Source organism: Argopecten irradians, chromosome 11 (assembly GCF_041381155.1).
Source record: "Argopecten irradians isolate NY chromosome 11, Ai_NY, whole genome shotgun sequence".
NCBI lineage: Eukaryota > Metazoa > Mollusca > Bivalvia > Pectinida > Pectinidae > Argopecten > Argopecten irradians.
Window position 1 is genome coordinate 2,513,715 of NC_091144.1, and position 18,988 is coordinate 2,532,702.

At 38.3% G+C, this 18,988-nt stretch overlaps 1 protein-coding gene across 1 annotated transcript in view; it reads right to left on the minus strand.

The window, feature by feature from the left end:
• Positions 1-18,988, minus strand: part of LOC138335669 (uncharacterized) — a 188,929-nt gene that overhangs the window by 71,833 nt on the left and 98,108 nt on the right. Inside the window, exons 78-94 of the mRNA XM_069284830.1 lie at positions 15,169-15,278; positions 14,808-14,963; positions 14,347-14,524; positions 13,683-13,879; positions 13,124-13,309; positions 12,247-12,361; positions 11,422-12,057; positions 10,690-10,940; positions 10,257-10,349; positions 7,414-7,815; positions 5,934-6,010; positions 5,249-5,312; positions 3,381-3,593; positions 1,909-2,020; positions 1,473-1,581; positions 951-1,126; positions 367-479 (exon numbers count right to left, since the gene is read on the minus strand). Coding sequence (XP_069140931.1) covers positions 367-479; positions 951-1,126; positions 1,473-1,581; positions 1,909-2,020; positions 3,381-3,593; positions 5,249-5,312; positions 5,934-6,010; positions 7,414-7,815; positions 10,257-10,349; positions 10,690-10,940; positions 11,422-12,057; positions 12,247-12,361; positions 13,124-13,309; positions 13,683-13,879; positions 14,347-14,524; positions 14,808-14,963; positions 15,169-15,278 — 3,188 coding nt within the window. The remainder of the gene's footprint in view (positions 1-366; positions 480-950; positions 1,127-1,472; positions 1,582-1,908; positions 2,021-3,380; positions 3,594-5,248; positions 5,313-5,933; positions 6,011-7,413; positions 7,816-10,256; positions 10,350-10,689; positions 10,941-11,421; positions 12,058-12,246; positions 12,362-13,123; positions 13,310-13,682; positions 13,880-14,346; positions 14,525-14,807; positions 14,964-15,168; positions 15,279-18,988) is intronic.

Genomic DNA, 18,988 nt, shown 5'->3' on the forward strand with positions numbered 1-18,988 from the left:
TTGTGTTGTGCCTCCATGTAATATTGGAACTCTTGCCCTTTTTATAGTAATATAGATCTTAAAGTCATTCCTCTGAAATTGTCTTTACTACATCATGTCTACTGTGTCTTTGTATATAACAGAGTTATCTGCCCTTGTAGGTAGGTATTGATTGTGATGCCATGTATTAGAAAGTGTAGCGTCATACTTTTCCGAGAAAACAATGCAAGAATACCGACCCACAAGGGAGGTAACTCTGTAATGTGTAAAGACAGAATAATACATCATGAAGGTAGAGAAAGACACCATTTATTAATATCAGCATTGTACTATTACCGGTAAGCTGTGATTTGTTGCTCCCTACATGAGGTAGCAGTTCTCCCTTACCTGATGGATGTAGTTGATGTCAAACTCAAACTGCACGACAGTCTGTGAGGAGAAACATTTTGACACTGGACTCTCGGCAGTTTGAATCAGGTCTTCTGTAATATCCTTTGTACCTGTTATAACAGAGCAGTGAAATTCTCCGTTATTTCAGCATTTACTTTTGAAGACAAGCTTTGACTCTTCTAGATTCAGGGAAACGACTCGAAAAGTTGATCCCAATGTCTTTTCAAAACTTTTATGGAGCTAAAATGACCGATCGTTAGCCACATTAGACAGGTGGTCGTTATGCACAGTACAATTATATAGTAAAAACACACAAAGAGTCTAAAATCTGGTCATTATAGACAGACAGTCATTATAGTCAGGTGGTCGTTATAGACATGCGGTCGTTATAGACAGGCAGTCGTTATAGACAGGCGGTCGTTATAGACAGGCGGTCGTAATAGACAGGCAGTTGTTAGAGCAGGTTTGACTGTTCATTTTTTATATATAAACTCCATGCATATCTCTCTTAAACTGCAATGGTATCAAAATTTATAGTGAAGACATACACTTAAGAAAGATTATCTAGAAACAGAGCCAACCTTTCTTTTGTTTTTTGTTTTTCTTTCTTCGCTTGATTTCATCACAATCCATTAGATCAAGACTTGGGCCACATTCACCGGTCAGTCCAGCAGTACAATCGCAATAGGTGGTGGGCAGTTGGTCAAGAACAGTTGTAGGACAGTACCCTCTATACAAGGACTCGGCCTGAGACACTCTGTAAGCAACGTCATTCTAATTAACACTTTCAGGTCACCTCCATGCAGTAGCTTGATTTGCTCTGGGACCAGATTTCTTTTATAACATGTTTCTTGCAATTAAATCCATCATAAGCTTATTGAAAATAGGCATAACTTTTACTTTCAGTAAATTATTGAAAAGTTAAAATTCTAAAAAATAAATATTGAGTTTAACTGAGAATGAGAGATTTCTATATAGAATTCTGTAAATTTTTAAGTAATTATGCCTGACAGAATTGCAAACAGCTTCTGAGAAGGAGATCTGTTTTGCTGGAGGAGTAGAAAACAGGTAAGAAAGCATGGGTCATTAAGACATATACATACCTCCAGCTTTTTGAGAACTCGTCCGGGAACTTTCCCCTCTCTCCAGAGAGACCGCCAGTCCTGAGCCAGAGGTCGTTAGTATCGTCGTCATCAAATGTGCCACACAACCCTGAGTATAAGATATCACTACCATACAAATCATATCCAGCAATATACTTTGGCACACTCCATTTTTCAGTCCATAAAATGCAATTTTGAATAATTTTTTTTTTATGTTTGAGTGCAGTGTTTGACTATTTGCTATTACCAGAATAATGTGGAATATTAGTTGTAAGATAATGTAGTAAATTAAACAGACAATGCACTTCTCCTTATAGACACAATTCCATCGATGCTAATGATTATGTTGTGCAATACTTAGCATGCTCCATTATGATGTTACTTCAGGATCATTTTGTGAGCTTTTTCTGGAATAAAAATTTATTCTAGAACTTACCCTCTGAGTTATTAAAGTCATAGGAAGAAGCCCTCATCTTCACATTGATAAACTGATCGGTTCTTCGCTTTCCTTTTGTGGCAAACACCACAGCCCCCGAGGGTAGGATGATCTGTAACACAACATTTTAATGATCCATCAAAACAACAGAAATTTCTCATGACTTTACACTGTATGATAATTCCTTTCTTATTGTCTGGAAGTCATGGAGGTATAGGTTTGCTGATTCGATATAATCACCATTAGCCCTCCACCTCTGGGTTACGAATTTGAAACCCAGCTACTGGCCACAGGTTGGTGCCTTTCTTCATCTCTGTAAATCAACCAAGCTTCAAAGGACGTTAAAATAGGCTCACTCTTGTTGTGTGATACTGTATCTTTTGTTGTGTGATACTGTGTCTTTTGTTGTGTGATACTGTATCTTTTGTTGTGTGATACTGTGTCTTTTGTTGTGTGATACTGTATCTTTTGTTGTGTGATACTGTGTCTTTTGTTGCGTGATACTGTATCTTTTGTTGTGTGATACTGTGTCTTTTGTTGTGTGATACTGTGTCTTTTGTTGTGTGATACTGTATCTTTTGTTGTGTGATACTGTGTCTTTTGTTGTGTGATACTGTATCTTTTGTTGTGTGATACTGTGTCTTTTGTTGTGTGATATTGTGTCTTTTGTTGTGTGATACTGTATCTTTTGTTGTGTGATACTGTATCTTTTGTTGTGTGATACTGTATCTTTTGTTGTGTGATACTGTGTCTTTTGTTGTGTGATACTGTATCTTTTGTTGTGTGATACTGTATCTTTTGTTGTGTGATACTGTATCTTTTGTTGTGTGATACTGTGTCTTTTGTTGTGTGATACTGTATCTTTTGTTGTGTGATACTGTGTCTTTTGTTGTGTGATACTGTATCTTTTGTTGTGTGATACTGTGTCTTTTGTTGTGTGATACTGTGTCTTTTGTTGTGTGATACTGTATCTTTTGTTGTGTGATACTGTGTCTTTTGTTGTGTGATACTGTATCTTTTGTTGTGTGATACTGTGTCTTTTGTTGTGTGATACTGTGTCTTTTGTTGTGTGATACTGTATCTTTTGTTGTGTGATACTGTATCTTTTGTTGTGTGATACTGTATCTTTTGTTGTGTGATACTGTGTCTTTTGTTGTGTGATACTGTATCTTTTGTTGTGTGATACTGTATCTTTTGTTGTGTGATACTGTATCTTTTGTTGTGTGATACTGTGTCTTTTGTTGTGTGATACTGTATCTTTTGTTGTGTGATACTGTGTCTTTCGTTGTGTGATACTGTATCTTTTGTTGTGTGATACTGTGTCTTTTGTTGTGTGATACTGTATCTTTTGACAAATAAAACTATTATTGTTCAATCTCCATAAGTAAAGAAATGCAGGCACAAATAGCTTGGTTAATGTAGAAATGTAGACACATTAGTTAGGTTAGACCTGTTTAGGCGACATCACTCACCCTGTATCGCTTTCCTCCACCGACTCTGATGACTTGAGTCCCCTTCGTCAGTCCACCTCCGTTGATAAACATTTGGACTTTCATTGGCTGTCTGCCATTTTTTACTTGAGATGGACCACATGAGTCAATGAGTATGACATCATCGTCAACTCTTACAGCTACAGCACAGTTACACGACGCTCGTCCGTTACAGTTACGGTAGAAAGTCCTCACCTACGTCAGAAATCAAGACCAGTTACATATCACAGTTACACGACACTCGTCCACTACAATTACGTTAGAAAGTCCTCACCTAGGTCAGAAATCAAGAACAGTTACAGTTACGTTAGAAAGTCCTCACCTACGTCAGAAATCAAGAACAGTTACAGTTATAGTAGAAAGTCCTCACCTATGTCAGAAATCAAGAACAGTTACAGTTATGGTAGAAAGTCCTCACCTACGTCAGAAATCAAGAACAGTTACAGTTATGGTAGAAAGTCCTCACCTACGTCAGAAATCAAGAACAGTTACAGTTATAGTAGAAAGTCCTCACGTACGTCAGAAATCAAGAACAGTTACAGTTACAGTAGAAAGTTCTCACCTATGTCAGAAATCAAGAACAGTTACAGTTATGGTATAAAGTCCTCACCTACGTCAGAAATCAAGAACAGTTACAGTTATGGTAGAAAGTCCTCACCTACGTCAGAAATCAAGAACAGTTACAGTTATGGTAGAAAGTTACAGTTATGGTATGGTAGAAAGTCCTCACCTACGTCAGAAATCAAGAACAGTTACAGTTATGGTAGAAAGTCCTCACCTACGTCAGAAATCAAGAACAGTTACAGTTATGGTAGAAAGTCCTCACCTACGTCAGAAATCAAGAACAGTTACAGTTATGGTAGAAAGTCCTCACCTACGTCAGAAATCAAGAACAGTTACAGTTAGAAGAAAGTCCTCACGTACGTCAGAAATCAAGAACAGTTACAGTTACAGTAGAAAGTCCTCACCTATGTCAGAAATCAAGAACAGTTACAGTTATGGTATAAAGTCCTCACCTACGTCAGAAATCAAGAACAGTTACAGTTATTGAAGAAAGTCCTCACCTATGTCAGAAATCAAGAACAGTTACAGTTATGGTATAAAGTCCTCACCTACGTCAGAAATCAAGAACAGTTACAGTTATTGAAGAAAGTCCTCACCTATGTCAGAAATCAAGAACAGTTACAGTTATGGTAGAAAGTCCTCACCTACGTCAGAAATCAAGAACAGTTACAGTTATTGTAGAAAGTCCTCACCTATGTCAGAAATCAAGAACAGTTACAGTTATGGTAGAAAGTCCTCACCTACGTCAGAAATCAAGAACAGTTACAGTTATTGTGGAAAGTCCTCACCTATGTCAGAAATCAAGAACAGTTATATATCACAGTTATGGTAGAAAGTCCTGATATGGATAATAATCACTCTATCCCCCTCTGCCATCATGGTCATGGCTGGGGAACAAATTCAGTAACACCAATTGCCATCAACTTTGCAAACATAACAATAGAACAGAGACAAGAAAAAGTCATTTTGTTCATAAATATTCTTTCAATAAATCTTATCAAAAGTTATGATTCAAATTGTTCTATTATGGTTGTCAGGCAGATTCCCATACTACTTTTAATAGATTTAGTCTGTTTTGTGATTCAGTCTTATTCCGATCACAAACATTATTAGAACTTTACGGATGCAGACAAGTCATCCAAGGATAAACCGCTAAATTTCAGGGACCTTAGTGTGGAGATATCAGGATCCTAATCACAAACACCTCTGTGTTTTGAAATAATGGAATACTTCCATGGTTACACAGACAATATACATGTACAGAACACTCTACACCATCAAATTACCTCGTATCGACCGGACCTGGATCGGTAAAAGATGAACTCTCCCTCAAAGAAGTTGTTGTAATACCTGCAACAGTGAAACAGTTAAGATAGGCGGAAAAAAAGGATGGTTGTAGCCAAATTTGGTTACAATCCATGCAGAACTCTAGAACAAGTAGCGATCTATCCCAACAAAGTCTGTTCTTATTCCTCCAAGGATGTTTCTGGCCAAATTTGATTACATTCCATGCAGAACTTTATGACTAGTAGCGATTTAAAGGATTTACCTCTATTTCCCCTATTGGGCCCCGCCCCTCCCGCCCCCGGGGGGTCAGAGCCAAAATTTATACAAGTTCTGTTCCCCTTCCCCCAAGGATGTTTGTGGCCAAATTTGGTTAAAATCAATGCAGAACTATAGGACAAGTAGCGATTTATAGGATTTACCTCTATTTCCCCTATTGGGCCCCGCCCCTCCTGCCCCCGGGGGGTCAGAGCCAAAATTTATAAAAGTTCTGTTCCCCTTCCCCCAAGGGTGTTTGTGGTCAAATTTGGGTACAATCCATGCAGAACTCTATGACTAGTAGCGATTTAAAGGAAATGTTGACGGACAAACGGACGGACGGACAAACGGACGGACGGACGACGGACGCCGCGCCATGACATAAGCCCACCGGCCCTTCGGGCCAGGTGAGCTAAAAATGAAATCTACCTTCCATCAAACGTGGTGATATGTGGATCATTGATGGAAGAACAGGTAGAGGTTTTATCTCGGTCTACAGCAGTCACCTGTCAAACAAAACAGGATTACATTTATTACTTGTCTACACATGGTAAAAGTACAATCACATGTGAGCTATAATTACACATTGAGTTATAATTACACATGTGAGCTATAATAACACTTGTGAGCTATAATTACACATGTGAGCTATAATTACACATTGAGTTATAATTACACATTGAGTTATAATTACACATTGAGTTATAATTACACATGAGCTATAATTACACATGTGAGCTATAATTACACATGTGAGCTATAATTACACATTGAGTTATAATTACACATGAGCTATAATTACACATGAGCTATAATTACACGTGTGAGCTTTAATTGCACATGTGAGCTATAATTACACATTGAATTATAATTACACATTGAGTTATAATTACACATGTGAGCTATAATTACACATTGAGCTATAATTACACATGTGAGCTATAATTACACATTGAGTTATAATTACACATGAGCTATAGTTACACATTGAGCTATAATAACACATGTGAGCTATAATTACACATGTGAGTTATAATTACACATTGATCTATAATAACACATGTGAGCTATAATTACACATTGAGCTATAATAAAACATGTGAGTTATAATTACACATGAGCTATAATTACACATGTGAGCTATAATTACACATTGAGTTATAATTACACATGTGAGCTATAATTACACATTGAGTTATAATTTCTCATAATTCAAGACTCAAGTATCTTTGATACTAAAAAGAGTTTGGTTCCCTGTGCCCTTGAATGGAGATCAAAGTAATTGAAAAATCTATAAAAAGTATAATTCTTCAACTCAGCATTCTGCCTGCTGACTATTACCAAGATTGTATATAAAATCAGCATTCTGCCTGCTGACTATTACCAAGATTGTATATAAAATCAGCATTCTGCCTGCTGACTATTACCAAGATTGTATATAAAATCAGCATTCTGCCTGCTGACTATTACAAGATTGTATATAAAATCAGCATTCTGCCTGCTGACTATTACCAAGATTGTATATAAAATCAGCATTCTGCCTGCTGACTATTACCAAGATTGTATATAAAATCAGCATTCTGCCTGCTGACTATTACCAAGATTGTATATAAAATGATTATAATACACTATTTGGTTGTCATATACTATACTGAAATAAATATCACTTGAAAGTTAAAATCACCTAAATATTTGAAAAATTACTTTTCAATTTTGACAAATCAGTATCTTACTTGTAGATATTGTTTAACATTCCTGTAGGTATTGTTTAACTTACCTGTAGATATAGTTAAACTTACCTGTTGATATAGTTAAACATACCTGTAGATATCATTTAACTTACCTGTAGATATTGTATAACTTACCTGTAGATATTGTTTAACTTCCCTGTAAATATTGTTTAACTTACCTGTAGATGGTTGGTAAATTGTATAATATTGACATCTTCCCCAGACGTGATGTGAAGTTTAAATGCAATCTCTCTTGTCTGGTCCTTGTCCTTGAGACCGTCTATCGTAGCTTTGATAGGAATCCTTAATCCATTCAACCAATTATCTTTATTGATAATGTATTTACAAGCATCTTCATAATTGTCAGTCAGACTCTGTAGGCCAAACACAAACTGAACAATCTCTTCATCTGTGCCAGGACATTTTCTCTCTTTTTCTTTTAACAATTCAAAGGTAAAGTGCAAATTGCAGTAATCTTTTCTATCACCACGGAAACATAAGAGGCGAGGGGGCACCGTCAAACTGATCACAATTATTTCCTCCGGTGATCCTTCATTCATTGAGAATTCCAGGTGGTTTACCTAGACATTAAGAAAGATTTTGAGTTAAAGAACACAAGCAAAAATGATTTTTATCAAAAATGATTTTTATCTCTGTATGACATAAATATTCACATCTCCAAATATCAAAGATACATAACAATGTATTAGGATGGCCAAGGTAAGGGAGATAACTATGTTCCCTGGGAAGGCCAAGATATCAGAGATTACCATGTTCCCTGGGATGGCTTAAATTAAGAGAGATTACCATGTTCTCTTTGATGGCTGAGATTAGGGAGATTACCATGTTCCCTGGGAAGGCCAAGATATCAGAGATTACCATGCTCCCTTGGATGGCTGAGATTAAGAGAGATTACCATGTTCTCTTTGATGGCTGAGATTAGGGAGATTACCATGTTCCCTGGGATGGCTGAGATTAGGGAGATTACCATGTTCCCTTGAATGGCTGAGATTAGGAAGATTACCATGTTCCCTGGGATGGCTGAGATTAGAGAGATTACCATATTCCCTTGGATGGCTGAGATTAGGGAGATTACCATGTTCCCTTGGATGGCTGAGATTAGGGAGATTACCATGTTCCCTGGGATGGCTGAGATTAGGGAGATTACCATGTTCCCTGGGATGGCTGAGATTAGGGAGATTACCATGTTCCCTTGGATGGCTGAGATTAGGGAGATTACCATGTTCCCTGGGATGGCTGAGATTTCAGAGATTACCATGTTCCCTGGGATGGCTGAGATTAGAGAGAGTACCATGTTCCCTTGAATGGCTGAGATTAGGGAGATTACCATGTTCCCTGGGATGGCTGAGATTAGAGAGATTACCATGTTCCCTTGGATGGCTGAGATTAGGGAGATTACCATGTTCCCTTGGATGGCTGAGATTAGGGAGATTACCATGTTCCCTTGGATGGCTGAGATTAGGGAGATTACCATGTTCCCTGGGATGGCTGAGATTAGGGAGATTACCATGTTCCCTGGGATGGCTGAAATTTCAGAAATTACCACATTCCCTTGAATCGCTGAGATTAGGGAGATTATCATGTTTCCTGGGATGGCTGAGATTAGAGATATTACCATGTTTCCTTGAATGGCTGAGATTAGGAAGATTACCATGTTCCCTGGGATGGCTGAGATTAGAGAGATTACCATATTCCCTTGGATGGCTGAGATTAGGGAGATTACCACGTTCCCTGGGATGGCTGAGATTAGGGAGATTACCATGTTCCCTGGGATGGAGATTAGGGAGATTACCATGTTCCCTGGGATGGCTGAGATTAGGGAGATTACCATGTTCCCTGGGATGGCTGAGATTAGGGAGATTACCACGTTCCCTGGGATGGCTGAGATTAGGGAGATTACCATGGTACCGTGGATGGATGAGATTAGGGAGGTTGCAATGTTCCCTGGATTTGCTGAAATTTCAGAGATTACCATGTTCCCTTGGATGGCTGAGATTAGAGAGATTACCATGTTCCCTGGGAAGGCTGAGTTTAGGGAGATTACCATGTTCCCTGGGATGGTTGAGATTAGGGAGATTATCATGTTCCCTGGGATGGCTGAGATTAGGGAGATTACCACGTTCCCTGGGATGGCTGAGATTAGGGAGATTACCATGTTCCCTGGATTTGCTGAAATTTCAGAGATTACCATGTTCCCTTGGATGGCTGAGATTAGAGAGATTACCATGTTCCCTGGGAAGGCTGAGTTTAGGGAGATTACCATGTTCCCTGGGATGACTGAGATTAGGGAGGTTACCATGTTCCATGGGATTGCTGAGATTAAGAGAGATTACCATGTTCCCTTGGATGGCTGACATTAGAGAGATTACCGTATTCCCTTGAATGGCTGAGATTAGGGAGGTTACCACGTTTCCTGGGATTGCTGAAATTTCAGAGATTACCATGTTCCCTTGGATGGCTGAGATTAGAGAGATTACTGTGTTCCCTTGAATGGCTGAGATTAGGGAGGTTACCATGTTCCCTGGGAAGGCTGAGTTTAGGGAGGTTACCATGTTCCCTTGGATGGATGAGATTAGGGAGATTATCATGTTCCCTGGGATGACTGAGATTAGGGAGGTTACCATGTTCCCTGGGAAGGCTGAGTTTAGGGAGGTTACCATGTTCCCCTTGGATGGCTGAGATTAATGAGGTTACCATGCTCCCTGGGATGACTGAGATTAGGGAGGTTACCATGTTCCCTGGGATGACTGAGATTAGGGAGGTTACCATGTTCCCTGGGAAGGCTGAGTTTAGGGAGGTTACCATGTTCCCTGGGATGGCTGAGATTAGGGAGATTACCATGCTCCCTGGGATGGCTGAGATTAGGGAGATATGCCCTAGTTAACCTCATTACAGAAAAAAACAGATTTAGTTTTCTCATGATGAACAATTTTGAATACTATTCAAAGCTATCATTCTTAGAATACTGAATGGAAGACATTATCCCTTATGAGAATCTTACAGTGGCTCCGACTTTGAGAGCAGTGCTGTCTCTCCAAGGTCCTCGGGTACCAGCACAGTCTGATGGGTCACAGGCAGACACAGAACAGTGCAGCTGAAACGGAATAGGGTTAAATAAATCAAATATTCTGAAACATGAATTAAGTATTCTGAAATATAAAATAAGAAGTACACAAAACAACAAATTAAACATATAAATTAAACTTTGCTTGATGTCAAAAATAACATTCAGCTACTTTTCTTGTAGAAATCATAACTTTTTAAAATGATACACAGATAAGGAGAAACTCCCCACCCACAAGGTGCTTATTGGAGGATTATTGGACAAATTGCGATAGATTTAAGGTACATCCAGAGAGTGTTTAATCAACTAGATACAAAGGAATGGAGTTTGATGTAGATGTTAAGTACATATACATTATGTTCACACCTACCGTGTCGTCATAGGTCAGTTGGTCAATGATATCCTCAGAGATTGTACTGTTAAATTCACTTGAACTTGAGCTGTTGGTGAAGTCAGTCCCGTTCATGTCATCTCTCAATAACAGGTTGTCGCCACGGTACCACTTGACACTATAGGAGAGGCCAGCAGTCTCAAGGGGAGAGAACTCACAAACTAAATTAGCCTTCTCGTCCTGGCCGATATTGATGGAGAGTTTAGGGCGCTCAGTAAACTCAAGAGTTACTGTGAAATGTACAAACAAACAAAATATAAGACAAGATCAAAATTGATTGAATACTGTTAAGTCTCCCCCTCATAGAAACTTCTCAGGTAATAGAGGGATTCTCTGTCATGGAAGCCTTTATACTGTTAAGTCTCCCCCTCATAGAAACTTCCCCAGTGATATAGGGATTCTCTGTCATGGAAGCCCAAAGGCTGGATAGTTACACTCAGGGATCGTGCACCTTGTTGAGTGTCAAGTGCTAATGTAACTGGACAATGATCAGGCTTAATGAAGGAGAATATAAAATGTTGATAGTATAGAAACTTCTGTTGCTTTGTAGAAAAATGAATGTAAAAACAAACAAATTTTGTGTGATTAACCGTTATTTCTACTCAAAAAGATTTGAAGACTTCAAACCACAATACAATTATTTCATAATATACAGTCATGGCATAGAGATTATAATTTGTCCATGACAAAATAAGAACAAGATTCCTTTACCAATAGTAGCACCAAGCCCCATAGCGACATCTCTTGTGGCCTCGGTCACACCCCAGCCTTCGATAACAATATTAGAAAATATATTCAGTGAAGCAGAGTATCCGATGTATAGCGTGGGGTTAAAGGTGGCGTCCAGTCTCTCGTAATATGTAGTAGTCTGAGAAACAACCACACCATCAAAGTAAAGACTGAGTCCAGTCTGAAGACTCCAGGAAAACTCAATGTTGACAAAGTCACCAGTGACTCTAAACGGAGCGTAAACGGTGTAGATTCGGGTCCTGGTGCTACACGACAGATAAATACGATTTCTGGAGTACCACATTTCTATTCCGTAGACACCCCTCTGGTTGTCACCATTACTGATAATACGCATCCCTTCTGTGAAGGAGAGTACTTTCAGGTTAAATCCGACAGTCAGTCCGAAATAGCAGGTCTCCAAGTTTCCAAAACATGAGCGTTGTGCATCAGTGTCCAAAGCAATAAATTGATCAATACCATTTAGGAGAAGTCCATTACCACCTGTAGGGCCAGGCACAAAGATTGGTCCTCCAGAGATAGTGAAGTCAAAACTCAGCGTCCTCAGGAGAATTCCAATGATTTCCAGGAAACTCAATCTCCGGATGGTGATCTCTGTGCCTGCAATACAAAAGGATTTATTATTTCATTTTATGATCAGGAACCTAAAGCTAACACAAAACTTAGTTAACACAGACGATGATTCAATCAATGATCAGGATTAAGCTGTTGATAACCTTTAATTTAGGAAATAAAGACTTCTTTTTATTATGAGCATCTTTGAGAAACATCCATAAAATAACATCTTACTTGTGAGTATTGACCATCCTAGAGTAGTCATACTTGGCAGACAGACACGAGTGGGATCTCCAGGAAACGTGAAACCTCTCCCATAACATACGCCACCAATAATACACACATCCGACTGTAAAATAGTAAGTCCACAGTAATGTTTATACATCTAAAATTCCTGGAGGATGGAACAATTTTACAGATCACATTTAATTTTCCAAAGTGGTTAAAATTGATGAGTCTGAAATAACATATACGAATAAATAATAGCAGTTAACAATATATCACAAACTAAAATGTAATACAGCTATGGTAACAGTTACCCACCCTTGGTACACCTGAGTTGTCCACCCTTGATACAACAGATTTACCAGCTCTTGTTAAACTACACCAAAGTTACTTACCCTTGGTACACAAGAGTTATCTACCATGTATAACCAGTTGTCTACCCTTAACAGAGTTACTTACCTTTGGTACACAAGAGCTATCTACCATGTATAACCAGTTATCTACCAATAACAGAGTTACTTACCTTTGCTACACAAGAGTTATCTACCATGTATAACCAGTTATCTACCCTTAACAGAGTTACCTACCATTGGTCCACAAGAGTTATCTACCATGGATAACCTTTAACAGAGGTTCTTACCTTTGGTACACAAGAGTTATCTACCATGTATAACCAGTTGTCTACCCTTAACAGAGTTACTTACCTTTGGTACACAAAAGTTATCTACCATGGATAACCAGTTATCTACCCTTCACAAATTTACCTACCCTTGGTACACAAGAGTTATCTACCATGGATAACCAGTCATCTACCTTTCACAGAGTTACCTACCCTTGGTACACAAGAGTTATCTACCCTGAATAACCAGTTAACAGAGTTACCTACCCTTGGAGTACATTCTGTGAGAGTACAGGTTTGACAGAGGGAATTGTACACCACAAATGTCAGGCCAGATGAAGCATGGCTGACACCATCATTACTGACTGTTATTTCATAGAATCCAACATCAGGAATTGGACACTGCATCACTTCTAAGTTACCATAGATACCAGATAACTTAAGTTCTGTTCCCTAAAATAAATATAAACATGAATTATAATGATTCCTGATGGTTCTGCAAAACAAGCCCTCAATGTCACGAAATTGTCTGAATTCAAAAATGTTAGTGCTTAAAGTTTTCACTCAGCCAAGAACATGTGAAGAAACCTTATCTTTATTGGCAATGCAAAAAATTGTTTTATTTTTCTTAAGAGCAAGATCAAAAGGCACTTCTATATACTTTTCGCAAAACACACAAAACAAATACATGATGTTTGTAATAATTCTTTCAAATATCATACGCAATATCAGTTTAATGAGCCATAAAGAAGTGCATGTAATGTTGAACATTGTAGTATAATAATTAAAACAGATAATAAGATAAAATAATCATTGACAAACATACATTTGCTAACAGGTAGTGACAGGTAAGTGTATCGACATCAACAAAGTCCAATCCGTAAATCGTGAGGAGGTTTCCTTGGGATGGTCGACTGATATCCCAGAAGAAACTTCCATGTCCAAAGGAGGTCACTGCAGGAATATCATTCACGGAAACAGCACAGGCGTCTCCAAAGAAACCAGCATCACAATCACACACACCTAAAATGATAGTAAGAATGGAGCACTGTCATTAAAAGGAGATTTCATATGGTTGTCTAACACTAATTACTTTAAACGTGCTATCTGTTATAAGTAATTTAGAAATTGTTTGTATATGAAGAAACACACTTTTTAGGTCCAAAAATCATGAATCAATCTCATATCTACCATAGTCTTAAATTTACACTTAGCCATTCACAGCAGGCATAAAAAAGTACAAAAAGTTGCATCATATTTAGCCTAAACCTTAGATTAGTCTAAGATTACTTTGTGATTTCAGAGCCAGTTTACCATGTCAACATTTCAATTGTTTACAGTGTAACTTTAGCATGCTAGCCAAACTTTAAATACCGGTAGTTAGTATTGCTGCACTGAGTGTTAACGCAATTAACTAAAAAAAACATAATTAGGGAATGAGAATGGGTTTGAAAGGGACGGAACAAATCAATTTTAAGTTTATCAGTTACCTTCATTACAAGTTCCACGATCACTACATTGTGCAGGACAAAGGGCATCATCAAGATTGGGGAGTTCAAACGTTCCACCAATAAAGATCCAAATCGTGAAGTTGAAGGTCAGTTCTATTGAACACTGCTCCTGGACGTTGTCTAGTAACGTGGTCGCCCAGGTCTGATCATCCGTCAACTGAAACACGGAATGGATACAAAATTTCAATACATTATTTCAAAATAAAATTTGGAATCCATCAAAAAAAATATTCCATTCCTTGAAATTCTGTTGCTGAATGAAAGACACATAAGAGCCAAGAAAGGAGACAAGTCGACAAACAGTGTGCTGTTGGTATCACTCTTGTTCTGTAATATGCCTTAGTAGCAAATAAGTAAAACGGACTGAAATGTAGATAATTTTGTGTGTGATAGATTTGACCTGCTTTGGTATTTGTGGACAGACCTAACATGAATCTTACCTGGATGTCCTCCACACAGCCTTCCACAGAAAGGTCAAATTCAATGTTAGCCAAATTCAAACATTGTGAGGACCAGGACACACTGAGGACAAAGTTCTGACAGTATTGCAGGGCGGCCTGGTACGTTATTCCAGAATCTGTCGGCCAGGTTGGTATCTAATAATAAACCATGTAAGAATTTACTACATATATCAAAAATTTAAATTTGCCTTGTACAATTTCTTAATCTAGATTTTAAACATGTTCCGATCTCCGATAGACATTGGCTTAATGAATTTGACCATTACTATTCAAGTTGATTGCGAGTTACACGATAAGAACAATAGTTTTATTCATGCGATGATCAGAAGATAGAACTTACAGGAGATACGTAGTCAGGATCATACTCAAACCAGATCTGAGTCTGGTTGAGGAAACACTTGGTAGTCTGTTGTGAACTATCGGCCAGTATACTTTCAGTGATATCTTTGCCTGCAAATCAATAAATCAGTTCATAGAGAGAGCATGCACACAGAACTCCAACATCTATACATTGTACTCTTACATGCTCCTGACCAACAGTTCATAGAGAGAGCATGCACACAGAACTCCAACATCTATACATTGTACTCTTACATGCTCCTGACCAACAGTTCATAGAGAGAGCATAAACACAGAACTCCAACATCTATACATTGTACTCTTACATACTCCTGACCAACAGTTCATAGAGAGAGCATGCACACAGAACTCCAACATCTATACATTGTACTCTTACATACTCCTGACCAACAGTTCATAGAGAGAGCATAAACACAGAACTCCAACATCTATACATTGTACTCTTACATACTCCTGACCAACAGTTCATAGAGAGAGCATAAACACAGAACTCCAACATCTATACATTGTACCCTTACATACTCCTGATCATGACCAGAGGTTCAAAGAGAGAGCATGCACACAGAACTCCAACATCTATACATTGTACTCTTACATACTCCTGACCAACAGTTCATAGAGAGAGCATAAACACAGAACTCCAACATCTATACATTGTACTCTTACATACTCCTGACCAACAGTTCATAGAGAGAGCATAAACACAGAACTCCAAACATCTATACATTGTACTCTTACATACTCCTGACCAACAGTTCATAGAGAGAGCATAACACAGAACTCACACATCCACTCTATACATTGTACTCTTACATACTCCTGACCAACAGTTCATAGAGAGAGCATAAACACAGAACTCCAACATCTATACATTGTACTCTTACATACTCCTGACCAACAGTTCATAGAGAGAGCATAAACACAGAACTCCAACATCTATACATTGTACTCTTACATACTCCTGACCAACAGTTCATAGAGAGAGCAAAAACACAGAACTCCAACATCCATACATTGTACTCTTACATACTCTTGACCAACAGTTCATAGAGAGAGCATAAACACAGAACTCCAACATCTATACATTGTACTCTTACATACTCCTGACCAACAGTTCATAGAGAGAGCATAAACACAGAACTCCAACATCTATACATTGTACTCTTACATACTCCTGACCAACAGTTCATAGAGAGAGCATAAACACAGAACTCCAACATCTATACATTGTACTCTTACATACTCCTGACCAACAGTTCATAGAGAGAGCATAAACACAGAACTCCAACATCTATACATTGTACTCTTACATACTCCTGACCAACAGTTCATAGAGAGAGCATAAACACAGAACTCCAACATCTATACATTGTACTCTTACATACTCCTGACCAACAGTTCATAGAGAGAGCATAAACACAGAACTCCAACATCTATACATTGTACTCTTACATACTCCTGACCAACAGTTCATAGAGAGAGAGCATAAACACAGAACTCCAACATCTATACATTGTACTCTTACATACTCCTGACCAACAGTTCATAGAGAGAGCATAAACACAGAACTCCAACATCTATACATTGTACTCTTACATACTCCTGACCAACAGTTCATAGAGAGAGCATAAACACAGAACTCCAACATCTATACATTGTACTCTTACATACTCCTGACCAACAGTTCATAGAGAGAGCATAAACACAGAACTCCAACATCTATACATTGTACTCTTACATACTCCTGACCAACAGTTCATAGAGAGAGCATGAACACAGAACTCCAACATCTATACATTGTACTCTTACATACTCCTGACCAACAGTTCATAGAGAGAGCATAAACACAGAACTCCAACATCTATACATTGTACTCTTACATACTCCTGACCAATAGTTCATAGAGAGAGCATAAACACAGAACTCCAACATCCATACATTGTACTCTTACATACTCCTGACCAACAGTTCATAGAGAGAGCATAAACACAGAACTCCAACATCTATACATTGTACTCTTACATACTCCTGACCAACAGTTCATAGAGAGAGCATAAACACAGAACTCCAACATCTATACATTGTACTCTTACATACTCCTGACCAACAGTTCATAGAGAGAGCATAAACACAGAACTCCAACATCTATACATTGTACTCTTACATACTCCTGACCAACAGTTCATAGAGAGAGCATAAACACAGAACTCCAACATCTATACATTGTACTCTTACATACTCCTGACCAACAGTTCATAGAGAGAGCATAAACACAGAACTCCAACATCTATACATTGTACTCTTACATACTCCTGACCAACAGTTCATAGAGAGAGCATAAACACAGAACTCCAACATCTATACATTGTACTCTTACATACTCCTGACCAACAGTTCATAGAGAGAGCATAAACACAGAACTCCAACATCTATACATTGTACTCTTACATACTCCTGACCAACAGTTCATAGAGAGAGCATAAACACAGAACTCCAACATATATACATTGTACTCTTACATACTCCTGACCAACAGTTCATAGAGAGAGCATAAACACAGAACTCCAACATCTATACATTGTACTCTTACATACTCCTGACCAACAGTTCATAGAGAGAGCATAAACACAGAACTCCAACATCTATACATTGTACTCTTACATACTCCTGACCAACAGTTCATAGAGAGAGCATAAACACAGAACTCCAAATCTATACATTGTACCCTTACATACTCCTGATCATGACCAGAGGTTCAAAGAGAGAGCATGCACACAGAACTCCAACATCTATACATTGTACTCTTACATACTCCTGACCAACAGTTCATAGAGAGAGCATAAACACAGAACTCCAACATCTATACATTGTACTCTTACATACTCCTGACCAACAGTTCATAGAGAGAGCATAAACACAGAACTCCAACATCTATACATTGTACTCTTACATACTCCTGACCAACAGTTCATAGAGAGAGCATAAACACAGAACTCCAACATCTATACATTGTACCCTTACATACTCCTGATCATGACCAGAGGTTCATAGAGAGAGCATAAACACAGAACTCCAACATCTATACATTGTACTCTTACATACTCCTGACCAACAGTTCATAGAGAGAGCATAAACACAGAACTCCAACATCTATACATTGTACTCTTACATACTCCTGACCAACAGTTCATAGAGAGAGAGCATAAACACAGAACTCCAACATCTATACATTGTACTCTTACATACTCCTGACCAACAGTTCATAGAGAGAGCATAAACACAGAACTCCAACATCTATACATTGTACTCTTACATACTCCTGACCAACAGTTCATAGAGAGAGCATAAACACAGAACTCCAACATCTATACATTGTACTCTTACATACTCCTGACCAACAGTTCATAGAGAGAGCATAAACACAGAACTCCAACATCTATACATTGTACTCTTACATACTCCTGACCAACAGTTCATAGAGAGAGCATAAACACAGAACTCCAACATCTATACATTGTACTCTTACATACTCCTGACCAACAGTTCATAGAGAGAGCATAAACACAGAACTCCAACATCTATACATTGTACTCTTACATACTCCTGACCAACAGTTCATAGAGAGAGCATAAACACAGAACTCCAACATCTATACATTGTACTCTTACATACTCCTGACCAACAGTTCATAGAGAGAGCATAAACACAGAACTCCAACATCTATACATTGTACTCTTACATACTCCTGACCAACAGTTCATAGAGAGAGCATAAACACAGAACTCCAACATCTATACATT